General features: G+C 52.7%; 2 protein-coding genes across 13 annotated transcripts in view; one reads left to right on the top strand and one right to left on the bottom strand.

Annotated features, from left to right (window-relative positions):
• LOC102939051 (low density lipoprotein receptor adapter protein 1-A) overlaps positions 1 to 8,324 on the top strand; it is a 29,684-nt gene extending 21,360 nt beyond the window's left edge. For 2 of the 12 annotated variants that reach the window (XR_006289273.1, XR_006289274.1), the window contains exons 7-9: positions 3,291 to 3,340; positions 5,316 to 5,442; positions 6,049 to 6,421. Coding sequence is in view for 10 of the 12 variants with exons in the window: in XM_037893581.2 (XP_037749509.1) it covers positions 3,291 to 3,340; positions 6,390 to 6,421; positions 6,642 to 6,809 (250 nt within the window). In the remaining 2 variants the exon portion in view is untranslated. Of the gene's footprint in view, positions 1 to 3,290; positions 3,341 to 5,315; positions 5,735 to 6,048; positions 6,422 to 6,641 lie in introns of those variants that run through there. The other 10 variants (XM_037893582.2, XM_037893585.2, XM_037893581.2 and 7 more) reach the window with 6 other exon arrangements.
• Positions 8,325 to 10,095: 1,771 nt separating this feature from the next.
• FNDC4 (fibronectin type III domain containing 4) overlaps positions 10,096 to 18,172 on the bottom strand; it is a 44,114-nt gene continuing 36,037 nt past the window's right edge. The window contains exons 5-6 of the mRNA XM_037893587.2: positions 14,469 to 14,602; positions 10,096 to 12,969 (exon numbers count right to left, since the gene is read on the bottom strand). Of these exons, the coding sequence (XP_037749515.1) occupies positions 12,934 to 12,969; positions 14,469 to 14,602 (170 nt within the window). The 3' untranslated portion in view covers positions 10,096 to 12,933. The remainder of the gene's footprint in view (positions 12,970 to 14,468; positions 14,603 to 18,172) is intronic.

The following is an 18,172-nucleotide window of genomic DNA, read 5'->3' as shown; positions in this document are numbered from 1 at the left end:
AAAGCAAACCTCATTCTTTGATGTATTAGCAGGAGTGTTGGAAGCAAGACAGGAGGATTAATTCTTCTGCTCTATTCTGTGCTGATTAGGCCTCAGCTGGAGTATTGTGTCTAGTTCTGGGTGCTACATTTCAGGAAAGAGGTAGACAAATTTGAGAAAGTCCACAGAAGAGTAACAAAATTGATTAAAGGTCTAGAAAACATGACCTATGAGGGAAAATTGAAAAAATTGGGTTTGTGTAGTCTGGAGAAGAGAATATTGAGAGGGGACATAACAGTTTTCAAATACATAAAAGGGTGTTACAAGGAGGAGGGAGAAAAATTGTTCTTCTTAACTTCTGAGGATTGGACAAGAAGTAATGATCTTAAATTGCAGTAAGGGTTTTTTAAGTTGAACATTAGGAAAAACTTCTTAACTCTCAGGGTGGTGAAGCACTGGAATAAATTGCCTAGAGAAGTTGTGGAATCTCCATCGTTAGAAATGTTTAAGAGCAGGTTAGACAAACACCTCTCAGGGATGGTCTAGATCACACTTAGACCTTCCATGCGGCCCGGGGACTGGACTAGATGACCTCTTGAGGTCCCTTCTAGTCCTACAATTCTATAATCCTATGAGCGCCAGGCCCTGTTGTGCTCTCTGGACAGCCTTATTCTGTGTGTAACGGGCTTCTCTGATGCAAGTCTGCTAACTCATGCCCCAGTTCAGACCCCAAGTGCAAGTACTCTGTGGTCTCCTTTGGGCACCAAGAGAGGCAGGGTAGGAATTCTGTGTTCTCTCCCCTCCAAGCACCATGGCCTTTCCTTTGTGCCCTAGCCCAAACAATTTCACCACGCACACTTGCAGGCTAAGCTGTGGTTCACAGTGCCAGGACCCTCACAAAAGGCTCTTAAGTAAATTAAGTTGTCATGGGATAAGAGGGAAGATCCTTTCATGGATTGAGAACTGGTTAAAATGTTATACCAATAAAATAAAAACCAGCAGGATCTTATTAAAGGGGAAAAGGCAAAATGCCACATTTATTGTGAATACAGAAAGAATCATAGTAAGCAGTTAGTTATAGCTATAACATTCCATTCAATTTCATATTTATTCACACGTTCATTCATACACACACACACACACACAGGTTCTGCAAGGTCGTTATCATAGTTACCAGCCTTAGAGTTGCTCATGCCATGCCACTGGCCAGGTGGTCTGGACATGAGGAGGGAGCAGGGCCTTGTCAGATGCTCATCTGATGCTCCTGGAAGTTGATTTGCAGAATCAGACTCCAAAGTTCTCACTTTCTAGAGTCCATTTTTATAGGAATTTCTTCCTATGCCAGTCTATGGGAATTGCTTCATCATGCTGTTGTTGAATCAATCAGCAGATGGCACATTCCTGACGGCTCCATGCTGCTAGATGTTATCTTGTTCTTTGGTTCTCCCATTCTTGAGGCTGTTGGGTGGATTCCAGTCTGCCCTCCGGGGGTCCTCTGGTTATTTCCACTTGACGCCTTCTTCAGCCGATGGACACTGGATTCTTAGGCTGGCACCTCCCTGATCACTCAGTTATTATCCACACCAAGCATCCATCCACATACATCCTCTATCTCTATTTTAATCACAATTGTTAACAAAGCGAGATGAATACAACAAAAGGGCAGGGAGTCTCTGGGTGCTGTTTCTGTTGTTAGAGAGTATTGCTTTGAGTCTCTCTCTGTGTGAGTAGTTGTTGTTACAAAGAATTGCTTTGAGAACAGCCTCTGTCTTAGAATGTACTAACACAATTAGCAGCTTGCAGATTTCACACATAGAGGGAGAGAAACAGTACCAAAAACCAAGAGACCTCTTAATTAGTAATACCCTGGAATTTAAACTATGGAGAATCAAACTCATTTGTGATTTTAATACAGAACTTCTTTAATATGATCCAACAAAAAGACAGGGAACAAAGGGTAGGAATAAATGGTAAATTTTCAGAATGGAGAGGGGTAACTAGTGGTGTTCCCCAAGGGTCAGTCCTACGACCAATCCTATGCAACTTATTCATAAATGATCTGGAGAAAGGGGTAAACAGTGAGATGGCAAAGTTTGCAGATGATACTAAACTGCTCAAGATAGTTAAGACCAAAGCAGACTGTGAAGAACTTCAAAAAGATCTCACAAAACTAAGTGATTGGGCAACAAAATGGCAAATGAAATTTAATGTGGATAAATGTAAAGTAATGCACATTGGAAAAAATAACCCCAACTATACATACAATATGATGGGGGCTAATTTAGCTACAACTAATCAGGAGAAAGATCTTGGAGTCATCGTGGATAGTTCTATGAAGACGTCCACGCAGTGTGCAGCGGCAGTCAAAAAAGCAAACGTGATGTTAGGAATCATCAGAGAATAAGATGGAGAATATCTTATTGCCCTTATATAAATCCATGGTACGCCCACATCTTGAATACTGCATACAGATGTGGTCCCCTCATCTCAAAAAAGATAGACTGGTGTCAGAAAAGGTTCAGAGAAGCAACTAAAATGATTAGGGGTTTGGAACGGGTCCCATATGAGGAGAGATTAAAGAGGCTAGGACTTTTCAGCTTGGAAAAGAGGAGACTAAGGGGGGATAGGATAGAGGTCTATAAAATCATGAGTGGTGTGGAGAGAGTGAATAAGGAAAAGTTATTTACTTGTTCCCATAATATAAGAACTAGGGGTCACCAAATGAAATTAATGGGCAGCAGGTTTAAAACAAATAAAAGGAAGTTCTTCTTTACTCAGAGCACAGTCAACCTGTGGAACTCCTTGCCTGAGGAGGTTGTGAAGGTTAGGACTATAACAGGGTTTAAAAGAGAATGGATAAATTCATGGAGGTTGTCCATTAATGGCTATTAGCCAGGATGGGTAAGGAATGGTGTCCCTAGCCTCTGTTTGTCAGAGGGTGGAGATGGATGGCAGGAGAGATATCACTAGATCATTACCTGTTAGGTTCACTCCCTCTGGGGCACATGGCATTGGCCACTGTCAGTAGACAGGATACTGGGCTGGATGGACCCTTCGTCTGACCCAGTATGGCCTTTCTTATGTTCCCACCATGCTGATTCCCAGGAAAAGACAGTGCCCTTTTCAAGTGCAAAGCTTCAGGGGTTTATTGTCCTGTAGCTTGGGGCCGCACGTGGGAGGTGTGTCCGGGGCATCAGGCCTGCATGTAGGAGGTGTGGCAAGGTCATTAGGGCCATGTTGCTGAGTGGGAGCAGTACCCCAGACGGAGTCATCTATTGGGATTGAAGCTTTCCTCTTTCTTGATTTGCCAGGAGGATGATGAGGAGGAGGAAGACGATGATCTCGATGAAGCCTTTTCTGGGTAGGTGACCATAGGATAGTGGGGCCCACCCAAGCCCAGAGCTATCCTGAAGCCTGAGGAGGTGGGGCCATTTCCTATCTTTAGATGAGATGAGTGCTCCAGTTTCTCCTCCCTATGAAGATGTCAGCTGTGTGTCCTGCTCCAGCCTGTTCCAGGGGTGCCGTTAGCTATACTGGCATAGTCAGATATCAAAGGGGAACTGCATTGAAACAAACATTTGTGGGGAAGAGGGGTTGTCTCTGTGGCTTCGTCTTCCTTTGGAGAAGTCCCTGTGGAGCAGTGCTGAATGCTAACGCCCCAGAGATTCTACTCCTGGGGGAATTCTGCGCCACTGTGCATGCACAGAATTTATGTCCCCCGCAGATTTCTTTGCTTCCCTGCAGAAAAATGACTTTCTGACAGTGAAGCAAAGGGAAGCCACAAGAGTGGTCATGTGACCCTCCCCAGCAGTATGTTTCGGGGGCCCAGGGCAGCTGGCAGAGAGGTAAATCATTGTGGGGCAGGAGGCGGGACTGGGGAAGACCCAGCTGGTGGCTCCTACCCTGTGCCAGGCTCAGCTGCTAGTCTCGGCTGGGCTGAGGAGGATTGGACTTCCTCTTCCCCCGCATGGCATCTGGGGTTGGGTCAGACCCACCCCCTGATTTCTCCCCCAGCTGAAGGAAGCTCTGCAACCACCCCCCCTCGCCCCACTTCCTGCACCCATCACTCCTCAACTGCAGGGGATGGGATCCCTGTAGAGGGAGCTGCTCCCCCATCCACCCAACTGCTGTGCATCCAGACCCCCCTCATACCCAGACCCTCCCACCAAGCTTCACAGCCCCGCACTCAGAACCCGTCCCCCCTGCTGATGAGCCCCACTCCCCCTGCACCTGGATCACCCTGACAAGCCACCCACACCCAGATCCGCACCCAACCAAGCCCCAACCAGCTGCATCTGGACCCTCCACTGAGCCCCCTCACACCTTTACCCCCCTGACAAGCTCTATTCCCCCCACACCCAGACCCCTCCCACTGAGCCCCAACCACCTCCACCTGGACCCCCTGCAGAGTCCCATTACCGTTGCACCCAGAACCCCTCACAACAAGCCCCTGTGCATCCAGATCCCGCCCGCACCCAGATCCCGCACTGAGCTGCCCGCACCCAGATTGCCCCACATAGAACCCTCTCAACCCCCACCTGGATCCCCCCCACACTAAGCCCCTCCACACTTGTGCCCTGTCTTGCTGAGCCTTCCCGCCCACACCTGGTACCCTGGCACAGAGGGGCACTGCCCTGGAGTGTTTCTGGGGCAGGCCGGGTCCTTGCACTGTGTCAGGGTTGGGTGCAGCCTCACTGCTGAGTCAGTGTCCTGGGGGGAGCTGCACAGTGATCTCCAATGTCTGTGCAGCCAGTGACCTGTGATCCCCAATGCTATGCTGGATCCTCCACATTTTTTTGACAAATAACTTCTGCAGAATTTTGCAGAATTTTAAAATATTGTGCGCAGAATTTTTATATTTTTGGCATAGAATTTTTATTTTTTTGGTGCAGAATGTCCTCAGGAGTAAGAGATGCACTCTTCGGGCAGGGCAGCAGAATTCTCTGCACTATGGGTAGTGAGGAAGCTGAAGAGGAATGAAAGCCTGTGCAGCCAGAGCAGGGCAGGAGCTTGTAAAGAACAGATTTCAACAGGCCACATTGGTTTGATTATTTAAATTAGTCACAGAATGTGCAGAGTTAGGGAGCCATGATGGAGAGGGGGGAAGACCTGCAGATAGGGGGCACCCTGAGTGGGGAAGAGGGCACTCCTTGGAGTTTGGGGAAACCTTTGATACTGTAGCTCCAAAACTCTTGCCTGAGATTGTCTTGTCCAGGAACATGGCTCAGTCGGTGCCCTGAGCCCCGACTGAAGGATAATTAACCCAGCAGAGTCTGTGCATTTGGGGACCCAGAGATTGCGGTGAGGTCCGGGCTCATATAGAGTCTTCATTAAAGCTCTCCGAGGAATGGGGATGATACCACATTAATGACACTAGATGGGGAGGAGCTGTGAGACCGAAATAACCTGCCCAGCCACCACAGTGACCGGTGCACGAGGAGATCCTGCAGACCATGTCTGTCTGTGAGTTGTTGTAATCCTCTAATCTGACCTCCTGTATAACACAGGCCAGAGACCTGCCCCACAATAATTTCTTGATTTAGAAATTACCATTGATGGAGAGTCCATCACAAACCTTGATAAATTGTAACTGTGAGGCAGTGCAGTGCCTCATACAATCCCCCTTCTCTCTGGAGGAGAGAGTAAAAAGACTGGGACTTTTCAGCTTGGAAAAGAGACGACTAATGGGGGATATGACAGAGGGCTATAAAATCATGACTGGTGTGGAGAGAGTGAATCAGGAAGTGTTATTTACTCCTTCACATTACACAAGAACCAGGGGCCACCTAATGAAATTAATAGGCAGCAGATTTAAAACAAACAAAAGGAAGTATTTCACACTCAACCCGTGGAACTTGTTGCCAGGCGATGTTGTGAAGGCCAAAACTATAATGGGGTTCAAATAGATGAGTTCATGGAGTTTAGGTCCATCAATGGCTATTAGCCAAGATAGTCAGGGATGTAGCACCATGCTTTGGGTGTCCCTAGCTTTTGATTGCCAGAAACTGGGACTGGATGACAAGAGATGAATCACTCGATGATTGCCTGTTCCGTTCATTCCTTCTGAAGCATCTGGCATTGGCCACTGTTGGAAGACTGGATACTGGGCTGGATGAACCTTTGGTCTGATCCAGTGTGGTGGCTCTTATGGACTGGGTGCTGTCACTGAGCCAGCTCAGCTTGTGGGATCTGATGAGGTCACAGCACAGGCAGATCAGCTGCAGTGAACAACACATTGCCTTTTCATCTTATCTGCCCTGGCGAGTGCGTGGGGCTCCCTGCACGTGCCTGAGACTCCCCATGGGTTTGCGGACCTGTGTATTTGTTGTGCCCATGGCGTTGATGGCCAGATGCCACCGCAGTCCTGTTTCACAGAAGGGTCTAATGTGTGCTCTCTTCTTTGTTCCAAGCTGCACTGAGGAGGGCACTCAAGACACAGCAGGTAAAGGGCTTTCGGTCGTATTTCTTCTCCCCTGCTCCCACCCAAGATTTCCCTGTAGAGGCATGCTCCAGGGTGCAGTGTGGCTGGGGGTACTCATAGGCCCAACCCAGAGGGCTCCTGCAAGTTCTGCCTGCTCTCCCGTCCCCCCGTCTCCTCCCTTGGCCCCATCCCCCCAGCCATCCTCTCACAGGTCTGGGGCTCATGCCCTTTTGTGTTTCAGACTTTGTGTCTCCCACACCAGGAGGCAGCTCGTCCATCATGCGCCTACCACAGAGCTGGGTCCCACCTGGCATGCCCCCAACACAGCAGGATGAAATGGGATGGGGGCACTGGAGGCCAAGCACCCACCTGCCACAAGGGACCATCCTCTAAGGTTTCCACAGGCTAATGAGGCTTTGTCAGTCTTCCAGTGTTTATATATCACCATAATGGGTTAACCAGTCAGAACCCTCTCTGTGCCTGAGGCTCAGACCAGTTGGCACCTGGAACGTGGACCAAGGAGCATCTCTTCCCCACACTGTGCCTAAGGCATTGCTCTCCTCTTTGCCCTGTGCCTTTGGACTAGCTGGCAGCTCTCCCTGCTTTGCTCCTGGGACTTGGCCAGGCAGGTTTCTTTGACTCTTTTGTATGTTCATTTTTGCTTGTACTAGTGAAGCTGCCATGCCAACAACCTCTGGGCTTCCCCACAACTAGGCTCAGCCCAGGCAGTGGCAGGGCTGGCTTCCCACACCCACTGGCCTGCTCTGTGCCACCACCCAGCCCGGCAGGGACTTCCACGAGCGGGAGAAAGGGAGTGCAGCATCCATGGCCTGCCTACTCCTCAGCCTATTCATGGAGAGTGCCAGTAATGGTCAACTGGAATTGGTGAGATGGGGCCACCCAGCCCTGTGGGCTTCAGAACAGCTCCCTGGTGCACTGGCTGGGCTTGACCCCATGACCAAGGGTGCTGCATGTTCCCAGTACTGACTGGGCTGGCAACTCAATTAAGGCCTTTCCCTCCTCTGCTGTCTGGTTCTGGGGCACAGCTGTCTCAGGGCTTTGGCCTCATCCTCATGTTGGGTAAATGCAGCATGCTAGAAAATGCGTTAGCCAGCAAACCGCGCTGAGCACCACTCAGCACCCAGCATATGCAGGGCAGCTGTGTTCCATGTTGTGTTCCTGAGCACGCCTGCCCCATGCATATGGGTGTTCCCCACTGTTAGCTGGGCATGAATTCCAGTGTGCTCACCATGGTTAGCTGGGCATGAGTTTCCAAGCACACTCAGTGCACAGTGGTGCTCACCGCTGTTAGCTGAGCGTGCACTCTCAGGCACACAGAGTCCAGAGCATTGTTCAGTTTTCTCTGGCTCACACGTTTTCTTGCTTGCTGTGTTCGCTCTGTGTAGAAGAGACCCATAGCTCCAGTCTTTCCTATAGCTGAAGCATGGAAGTGTGAACTGAAGGACTGTGTGGATGATGCCCCCTGCAAGCCCTTTATCCTTACTGCCTCTCTCCTTTGGGATAAGGGTCAGCAGATTCCTGCTTCTTAGGGAAGTCCTAGATTTAAGGGCAGGAGGGAGTCCTCTGAGCATCTGGTCTGAATTCCAGCCTAGCTAGGCCAGAGGGTGCTGCCCACACATTCATAAGTGGGTTATTCTCTCCTTCTGTGTAGGTGTCACACCCCTTTGCTGTCCTTTGCTGGTAGTCCCAGAGAACCCATTTCTTGTTGCCCAGAGAGGGCACAAAGCCATGGGCTCTGCTTGCTCCCCTTGCGTCTGTGGGGTGGAGGTCCTCATAGCTCTGACACCTGCAGCCCCCACACCCTTTACTTCAGACTCTCACTGTCATGTGGTGAAATCACTGGTTTTTAAATGAAAATGCCACCTTTGTAGAGTGCGATAAAATGAGTTTTTTAACATTGTAAGCTTGACTCTGTCCTTGCGGCCTCTAGCATAGATTTCCTGGGTCCCTCTGAGTTTGGGAGGGGAAGGATTACTGAGGAAGCAGGCCAGTGGCTCTTCGTGCCCCTTGCTACCCCCGTGGTTTGGTTTTTAAACCTTCAGCCCTGCCCCTTGTCTGGAAGCTCCCTCCCCTGCTGCCTGAGTGATAGTGATAGCTTCAGTAGATGATGACACGTCACCCTGGGATGAAGACAATCAAAGAGACTGTAAGGCAGCAGGAGAAGGTCCCTGCCCTCAGCTATACCACTAGGCACCAGCTCTCTGAGGCGATGCTAAGGAATGGTAGGTCCCAATACCTCTTCTGTGTGATCTGTCCACCCCAGCTCCATGACAGGACTGTGAAAGCACGGGCCACAAGCCTGGGTCAAAATGCCTAGTCCCAGATAGCAAGGGGGCAAGTGATTCCTACCAGCAGGGGCTTCTGGGGGCAGTGGGATGTCCAGGCTCCACCCCCCCACACACTTGTCTCATTAAGTGAGGTCCCTTTAGGAACACAGGCTAATGCCCCCTCCCTCTGCTTGCACGTGGTATAATCTGGTGTGCATGCCCCTTTGTCCCAGCAGGAGATTCTAAGCCCTTCCATCCCCTCTGCCAGCTGGTGTCCTGCAGCATTCCCCTCCCAACAGCGCAGATGGGGGAGCCCTGCTCCTGGCCCATGAGGAGAACAGCTTGTGCAGGTTTCTGTTCTCTGTGCTCTGGATCCTGCATCTTGTGTCTCTTGCTGCCATTTTCTCTGAGACTCCATCCTGGGAGCAAACAAGGCCTTTGCTCTTCCCTCTTCAGCCGCCAGCCCCATTTCTCTGTCAAACTACTGTTCTGCCAAGTGCAGGTGGTCTGGCAGCCCCAACCAGTGCCATGGAGCTGCGAAGACGGAGGGTCAATTCTCCCACTTCAAGGCCCTGTAGAGCAATGGGACCATTAGGGGAGGGGGGCAATGGGTGAATCACTTTCCCCAATAGGGACTCCTGGCAGCAGCTTCCAGTAGGGACCCAGCCTGGGCTGATGTCCTGTGCAAGGGAAGTGTGGGGTAGGATGGGATAGCAAGTGCTACGCTTGCTAGGAATCACCAGCATACTTTGATCTGGCAAATGACAGAGAACAGCAGAGGGTGGGCCGCCAGCTTCTTGTGCATATATGCGAGAGTGAGCATGCATGCAACAGGACTGGGGGTGGGGGGAGATCCCCTCTCTACAGGTGCCTCAGCCAGGAACAGCATTGTCGCTGGGCTCCAGCCATCAGCAGAGACCGCCAGGCAGCAGTTCTGGTCACTGCCCATGCTGTCTGGAGAGAAGCAGAGGCCATCTCCCTGATGGGCATGGACAGATGGCGGAGGGCCTGCTCCCCAAGGGGAGAAGTGTGCTGTCTCCAGAACTGCCCTGCCCCCCGGAGCGGGTCTGTGCTGAAGGTGGCTGGTGGGAGCATGAGATGCTCTAGCTGCTGGGAAGGGGAGGCCGTTCTTCTTCCAGGAGCCAGCAGTTGCGGAGCTGAAGAAAAATCCAGGAGCAGAGCCCATGGGACTCCCATCCCTCAGCTCCGGTACCGCCTCTGCTGTCCCCCATTTTGCCATTGTCACTGCCCTGCATCAGAACCTCTGTGTCTCCTCTGTTCCCCCTCCCTAGCCCGCCAGCACCATCCCATCCTGTGCTACTGGGTCTGTCCCTCAGCCTGGGCAGCTGGCTCGCAAGCACTGTGCACACACTGGACTAGCCACCGCAGCGACCCTTCTGCCTTTGGGCCAGAGACTTTTATTGGAAAGACCCTGCCACAGGGAGTCACTTGTCCTGCCCCCGGTATGCCCATGGCAGGAGCCGAGCAGCACCTGGAGGGAAGAGTCCTGAAAGTGCTTTGCTTGAAGATTAAGTTCCTGGAAGACACTGGATCCTGTGATTCTCATTAATCCTGGGGCTGCACAGACAGCATCCCAGCCCCTGGGGGAGCAGGCTACAAACCTGTCATTCCTCCAGTGGAGGCTGTTCTGTTCTCTTCTGATGGAGGAAGGCAGATGTGTGGGAGAGGGGCTGGGGTTGGTTTGGCCTCAGCCTTTTGGCTAAGAGCAATGCTGGTTCCAAATGACAGAATTCACTCCACGGTGATGCCACATGGACCCTGGGGTCTGGGTGCTAGCAGGAGGTGTTCAGCTTTAACCGCCCTGGATACTCCTCTGCCCTGAACTTGAGGGTTAATTGGTGGGTACAAGAACTTGGTGGGTTTTATTGGTGTTTCCAAGTTGCTTGGGTCAGCTCCTTTCCAGCAGAAGGGCCTAGTGGAATAAGCACCACCCTCTCCCATGGGAACCTGGGCCGGGGGCACTGCCTGCTCTGGGGGGAAGGAGTAACAGCTGCAGCCAGAGAGCCGTGGGGAGTGCGGCAGGAGTGGGACTATCGCCCTGTCGGACTGGAAGCGTTTCCCCTACGTGACAGCTGAGGCACAGGCAAGGATTCAGGCTGTAAAGACCCGCTGAGCCAGAGTCTGTGAGCTGCCGGGCTGGGGTTGTGACTGAACGGACACTGAATAACTCAGGCGTAGAATCCTGCCCACCTGGCCCCTGTTGCCAGAGAGATTTAACTCCGGGATTCCAGGTGGCCTGGAAATTGTATGTCATGGCCGTGTCCAAGGCAGTCATTGAGGGCACAGGAGGCTGCAAAGGGTTGTGGTGGGGGAGAACTCTGCCATGTTCAGGGCTGGTGATGTGATGGGGGTGGGCTGGAGTAGCACATTTCCTAGTTGCATCTTAGGGAGGAGGAATGGCTCTCTGCACAGACTCTGACACCACTGTCTCCTACATGGAGCAGGCGCTGTGTGTCTGGGAAGCCCTGGGACAGTCTCTCTCCAGCAGCAGCATCTCCCTAGGGATGGAGACCAACCCCTTCTAGGCCATGCACTGGTGCGTAAAGGAACTACCCCTCGCACACTCCATAGGGACCCAACCTAAAACCACGCTGCAAGCGGGGCAGGGCCTGCAGTGAAGCCTTCAATGCTAGGAGCAATAGGATAGAGCTGGGGCAGGCACCAAGAGTGAGGCCTCGGCAGAGTGAGGGGGCTGGGGCAGGGCCCTGTGGTGAGGCCTTTGCCCTGCAGAATGAGGGGGCTGGGGCAGGGCCCTGTGGTGAGGCCTTTGCCCCGCAGAGTGAGGGGGCTGGGGCAGGGCCCTGTGGTGAGGCCTTTGCCCCGCAGAGTGAGGGGGCTGGGGCAGGGCCCTGTGGTGAGGCCTTTGCCTGATGGGCGGAGGCAGACGGGCCACAGGCAGTTTGCATTGAGGCCTTTGCCCCCCAGAGGCATGGGGATTCAGCACGGTATTCTCTCCCCCGCCACACACATTTCTCTGGGGCCTGTGGGTGTTTCCCAGTGACCCAGACTCTGGCTCTACGTAGCCTGCACCAGGGCTGCTGGAACAGAGCTTCTGCACGCTGGAAGCCTCCGAGGGAGCCAGAGGCAGAGGAGGAGAGGAGTCAGAGCTACATGTGCTAGATTTCCCCCCCACACCCAGAGCTGAACCGTGACCTGGAGACCTCCCAGGCAATGCAGTTAGCAGGGGGTATGTTTTTATGTGCACTGGGTACATCCCTGCTGCCCTACAAACTGGGCAGGCGTGAGATGTGATAGGGAGCACTCTCCCCTGCATCCCGCTGTCTCTGCAGCAAGGCCCTGCTTTGCTGTTTGCTGGGCACAGCACAAGGCAGCATTGGCCCTTCCTGGTCTGAGGTCCTCACCTCCCCGGGGTGGTCACACTCATACTAAGGGAAGGGGTGGAAGCTCATCTGAGCTGCCAGTAGCTGAAGTCAGCTCAGTGACCCAGCCAACCTCCTGCCTCCTTGGGCTGGGATACCATCTCTGGTCACGTCTGCAGGGGGCATGGGGCCATCCTGCAATTCAGACTCCAGACTTTGGGGAGTGCTGCGAAAACCTCCCCAGCTCCGATCAGTTCTCTTGGCAGCCGTTCCTGAGCTAGCACCTGCTCCACCTCCGTGGGCCCCACAGTCTAGGCTTGCAGGGTTAGGGGGCTGGAAAGTGGGCACTTCTCTGGGACCGTAAACAAACAGAAAATCCCTCTGAGGCTCCAGGCGCGCTGAATGAGAGCTAGGCCCCTTCTAGGGCTCTCTGGTGACTGGAGCTATGTCAGCAGCCTGGCTTAGGTCTGGCCATACCTAAGGCTGTAACAGGCGTGAACATGAGGACACACTGCCGTTTACGTAACAGCTGCTGAGTGACAGGGCCATGAGAGCCCACTTCCACGACATTATCCCTGCATCAGCAGGAGGCTCCCGCATCCCTTGAAATCCGGATATTGCTGTTTGTTCTTTCGGTGCTGTTCCAGGCTCCCCATTGACTCCCGAGCGGCCCATGGGCGATTACATGATGGGTGTGAGGCTTAGTTCTGCATGCATCATCCAAACGGTCTCCATGCAGATCCCCTCATGGGGAGAAGGCCTTGGAAGAAGCATAATTTCTGATAAACAAGTCTTTGCATGCTGAGGGTTGCAGGCTGGCAGCCTGGTGTTGTCCTTTTATCCCATGATCTTCCTCGGCTCTGGCAGCATTCCCAGGGCCCTCGGATCCAGAGCTGATCTGTGCTCACACCTCAATGATATTGACAGATAGAGACTTTTTCTACAAGAGAAAAATCAGCATTAAGACCAGATTTTCCAAAACGCTCAGGACCAGGTTCCTCCTGGGTTCAGCGCGCCCTGCACCACAGGGATCCACTGTGCTGAGCTCTTTTGGAGATCTGGTCCCAGTTGTGGGTACTGAGCACTTCTGAGAGATCCACTGATGTGCCAAGTCGGGGGTGCGCTCCCCTCTTCCCTGAGCCCAGTGACAGCATCCTCCCCCCCCCGCCCGCCGGGCCAAGCAGTGCAGGTGCACCCCAGCCGCGGGCGGAGCAGCGGTGCACGCCCCGCCTCCCCTGGCCTGGTGCCATGCTCTGGCTTTAGCCTCTCCTCGTGGTTTCTTTATAAAACTTGAGACTCAATAGAGACTAAAGCACTTCAAAGTGAACTGACTCCCTGCACAAAATGCAGATAAACAACATCGCGCCCCCTCCCCCATCCAACCCACTGCTACCATTCCCTTCTGCCCCTGACTGCCCCCTTCCCTCCTCAATAAGCCCAACCCACCAGCACTGCCCCCCACGCCCCTAAGAAACCCAACTGACCAACACAGAGAAAATAGCATTAGAAAAAAAAAAAAAACAAATCCCTCCCCAAATGGAGATTTTGCCCCAAAATGAGACGAGCCAGCCACCCCAGTCTCTAGGGACTGGGCGATTGCTGGGAGTTTCAGGTGGAAGGTGCTCAGATACGTGGTGATGGGCAGCTGTATGAAACCCTGAGACAGACAGATAACAACTGCTTGTATCACATGGGGATGAAGTTCTTTCCAGGCCATTAGTAACCAGGGAGAATGTTAAAAAGCATCTATTAGGGATAAACATTTTAAAATCTGCTCTCAGGCTATGAGAACTGTCACAGAAGAGTAAAAAAAGAGTTGGCTGAGGATCTCCGGCTGCTGGTGTTCATTGTTAATAACTCAGACCACTAGAGAAATTCCAAATGACTGGAAGAGCTCTAGTGTTGTGCCAGTGTTCAAAAAGGGCAAGCAGGATGATTTGGATAACTATAGGCCAATCAACCTGATATCAATCCCAAGAGACTAATGGATAAGCTGATATGGGGTCGTACGGACTGTATCATACAGGAGGTCAGACTAGATGATCACAGGTGGTCCCTTCTGGCCTTGTAATCAAAGAAGAATGAGTATCAGAGAGCAGGCAGCTTGCTGTGGCTGGAGGTGGAGATTATCACCCTCTCTGGTTACTGAGCCATGTGCCGGCCACACTGTTCTTGGCTAAAATTCATTAAACAAACAACAGAACTGGCAGCCTCAAAGGAGCCCCGTTACCCCATATTTATTATTACCAGGGTTAACTCCAAAGAGCCATGGGGGTCGGGGATCCCTTCCATTGGCTGCTGCCCATGACTATACTAAGAGACAGTCCCTGCCCCAAACTGCTCCTTGTCTTAAGAAATCTGAGGTCTCTTACCACACAACCACCCCCAGTGACTCGCACACACAGACCCCATCCCCCAGTAATCCGCTCCCCCTGTTACCTTGCTGCGCAGGAGCCCCCCCGTGGGTCGCTCCGGGGTGCTGTGCTCTGAGGATGGCTTGGTCTTTTCCTTGTTGTTGTTGGAGTCGTTGTCCTTGATAATGTCATACTGTCTGCAGAAGAGCGCGATCACCGCTGCAGGGAGAGACAGGCATGGTTTGGGGGGGTGTCCCCAACACTGTGCCCAACACCACCCCCTGCCCACAACACTGCCCCAAATATCACCTTCTTCCAACACCACCATCCCCCAACACTGTGCCCTTCCTGCAACTCACATGTCTCCAACACCACCCCCCTGGAAGTACCCCAACACCATCCCCCTAACACCACCCCTCCTCACAACTCCCCTTCTCCCCAATACCTCCAACACCATCCTTTCCCACAACTCCCCCAGCACCTCACCTTTCCCCACAACACCTCTTCCCTACGTCTTCCCCAACACCCCCTCCCCACAACACCCCCAACACCACCCCTGGCCCACATTGCCCTAAATACCACCTTCTTCCAACACCACCATCCCCCAACACTGCCCCTCCCCACAACTCCCCCAACACCATCCCCCCAACACCAACCCTCCCCACAACATCCCATCTTTCCCACGTCTTCTCCAACACCACCCCCACCCTACAACTCCCCCCTGCAACACCCACAACACCACCACTTGCCCACATTGCCCTAAATACCACCTTCTTCCAACAACACCCACCTCGAACACCACCCCTCCTCACAACTCCCCCAGCATCCCACCTTTCCCCATGACACCCTTTTCCCACATCTCCCCCAACACCGCCCCTCCCCACAACTCCCCCAACACCATCCCCCCAACACCGCCCCTCCCCACAACTCCCCCAACACCATCCCCCCAACACCGCCCCTCCCCACAACTCCCTTTCCCCCCAACACCACCCTTCCCCACAACTCCCCCAGCACCCCACCTTTCCCCACAACACCTCTTCCCTACGTCTTCCCCAACACCCCCTCCTCTCCACAACACCCCCAACACCACCCCTTGCCCACATTGCCCTAAATACCACCTTCTTCCAACACCACCATCCCCCAACACTGTGCCTTTCCTGCAACTCACTGTCTCCAACACCACCCCCCGGAAATACGCCAACACCATCCCCCCAACACCGCCCCTCCCCACAACTCCCCCAACACCATCCCCCCAACACTGCCCCTCCCCACAACTCCCCCAACACCATCCCTCCCCACAACTCCCCAACACCCTACCCCTTCCCACAACTCCCCCAGCACCTCACCTTTCCCCACAACACCTCTTCCCTACATCTTCCCCAACACCCCCTCCCCACAACACCCCCAACACCACCCCTTGCCCACATTGCCCTAAATACCACCTTCTTCCAACACCACCATCCCCCAACACTGCCCCTCCCCACAACTCCCCCAACACCATCCCCCCAACACCGCCCCTCCCCACAACTCCCCCAACACCATCCCCCCAACACCGCCCCTCCCCACAACTCCCTTTCCCCCCCAACACCGCCCCTCCCCACAACTCCCCCAGCACCCCACCTTTCCCCACAACACCTCTTCCCTACGTCTTCCCCAACACCCCCTCCTCCCCACAACACCCCCAACACCACCCCTTGCCCACATTGCCCTAAATACCACCTTCTTCCAACACCACCATCCCCCAACACTGCCCCTCCCCACAACTCCCCCAACACCATCCCCCCAACACCAACCCTCCCCACAACTCCCCTTCCCCACAACATCCCATCTTTCCCACGTCTTCTCCAACACCACCCCCACCCTACAACTCCCCCCTGCAACACCCACAACACCACCACTTGCCCACATTGCCCTAAATACCACCTTCTTCCAACACCACCATCCCCCAACACTGTGCCTTTCCTGCAACTCACTGTCTCCAACACCACCCCCCGGAAATACGCCAACACCATCCCCCCAACACCGCCCCTCCCCACAACTCCCCCAACACCATCCCTCCCCACAACTCCCCAACACCCTACCCCTTCCCACAACTCCCCCCTAAAGTATTTTCCAGAAAAGCAGCATGGCTTGATTTTAAGACATCAAGAGATGAGACTCCACTGCTTCCTTGAGAGTTTGTCCCAATGGCTCATCACCCTCACTATTAAACATTTGTGCCTAATTTCTCCTTTGAATTTGTCTGGCTTCATTGGTTCTTATTTGCCTTTTACTGGTAGACCAAAGAGCCTGTTAGTACTCGGGGTTTTCTCCCCATTAAGGTAATTAGACAATTAACCTTGTAATCTTCTTTTTCATAACTAAACAGATTGAGCCCTTTAAGTCTCTCACTTGTTTTCTCCAGCCTTTGAATAATTTGATAGCTATTTTCTGCATAGTCTCCAATTTTTCAACATCCTGTTTAAAATGTGGACACCAGGACTGGCTGCAGTATCCAGTTTCAGTCTCATCAATACCATGTGCAGAGGAAAAAGAGAAGAAAGAAAAAAAATCGCAACAAAATCTCATTTAATCAAAAAATCTAAAATCGTAGAAAGAAAAACATTGTTCACAAAGGTTTGGTTTACTTCATAAAGCCTCTGCCATCAAAAACTCATTTTGATTAAAACTTTTGCCTCGCTCTTGTGTTGCCCCCTACCCTGCCCCCCTTAGACCTCACACCCTGGCAAAATGGCAATTGTCCATTGGAATGACTGACCGAGGGGAGGGGTGAATTCTCCTTTGCTTGGAGTCTTTACATTAAGACTGGGTGTGCTTTTAATAGCTCCATGGGAAGTAATGGGCCAGCTGCAGAAATCACTGAGGCAGGTTCTCTAGCTTGTGTTATGCAGATCAGACTAGATAATCATGAGAGTCCCTTCCGGCCTTAGAGTCTGGGAATCTCTGGGTAGACTGCCCCAAAGAGCCCCCTCCCTCTTAACCTTCTCCTGCATTACGCAGGTTGGGCTCCTGGAGTCTTTCACTCGGAGGCACGCTTTCCAGGCCTCAGACAGGGTGACAGCACTGCAGCTGGGAGTGGGTCTCCCAGCCCGGGGGGACAGACTTCCGTTAGCGGGGCTGGAGCTAAAAATCGCAGGGTCCCCACTGCAGGCCAGTAGCAGCCTAACCTTGTGAGCTGGGAGCTGAGCTCTGGGGTCCAGCCAGAATCTCTCCTGCTGCTGCACTGGCCACGCTGTTACTGACAGCGCGTTAGCTCCCGCCCCCGAGCCTGCGTCTATGTACTCAGGCAGACCCACGCTGCATGTCACTCTCTTCTGAACCCTTTCTAACTCATTGCAATCTTTTTTGAAGGGTGGGCCCAGAACCGGACACAGTATCTAGCAGTGGTCCCACTAATGCAAAGCGAAGAGGAAATAACACCTCCTTACTCTTGCATATACGTCCAAGGATCACCAGAGTCCTCTTAGCTACAGCTACAGAAGGGAGATCAGGCTCATAAGAACATAAGAATGGCCGTACTGGGTCAGACCAAAGGTCCAGCCAGCCCAGTATCCTGTCTTCCGACAGTGGCCAATGCCGGGTGCCCCAGAGGGAGTGAACCTAACAGGTAATGATCATTGATCTCTCTCCTGCCATCCATCTCCACCCTCTGACAAACAGAGGCTAGGGACATTATTCCTTACCCATCCTGGCTCATCGCCATTAATGGACTTAACCTCCATGAATTTATCCATTCTCTTTTAAACCCTGTTATAGTCCTAGCCTTCACAACCTCCTCAGGCAAGGAGT

This window comes from Chelonia mydas, chromosome 3, assembly GCF_015237465.2.
Source record: "Chelonia mydas isolate rCheMyd1 chromosome 3, rCheMyd1.pri.v2, whole genome shotgun sequence".
Taxonomy (NCBI): domain Eukaryota; kingdom Metazoa; phylum Chordata; order Testudines; family Cheloniidae; genus Chelonia; species Chelonia mydas.
The sequence above is the reverse complement of the archived record's forward strand: the minus strand, read 5'-3'. Positions and strand labels throughout refer to the sequence as shown.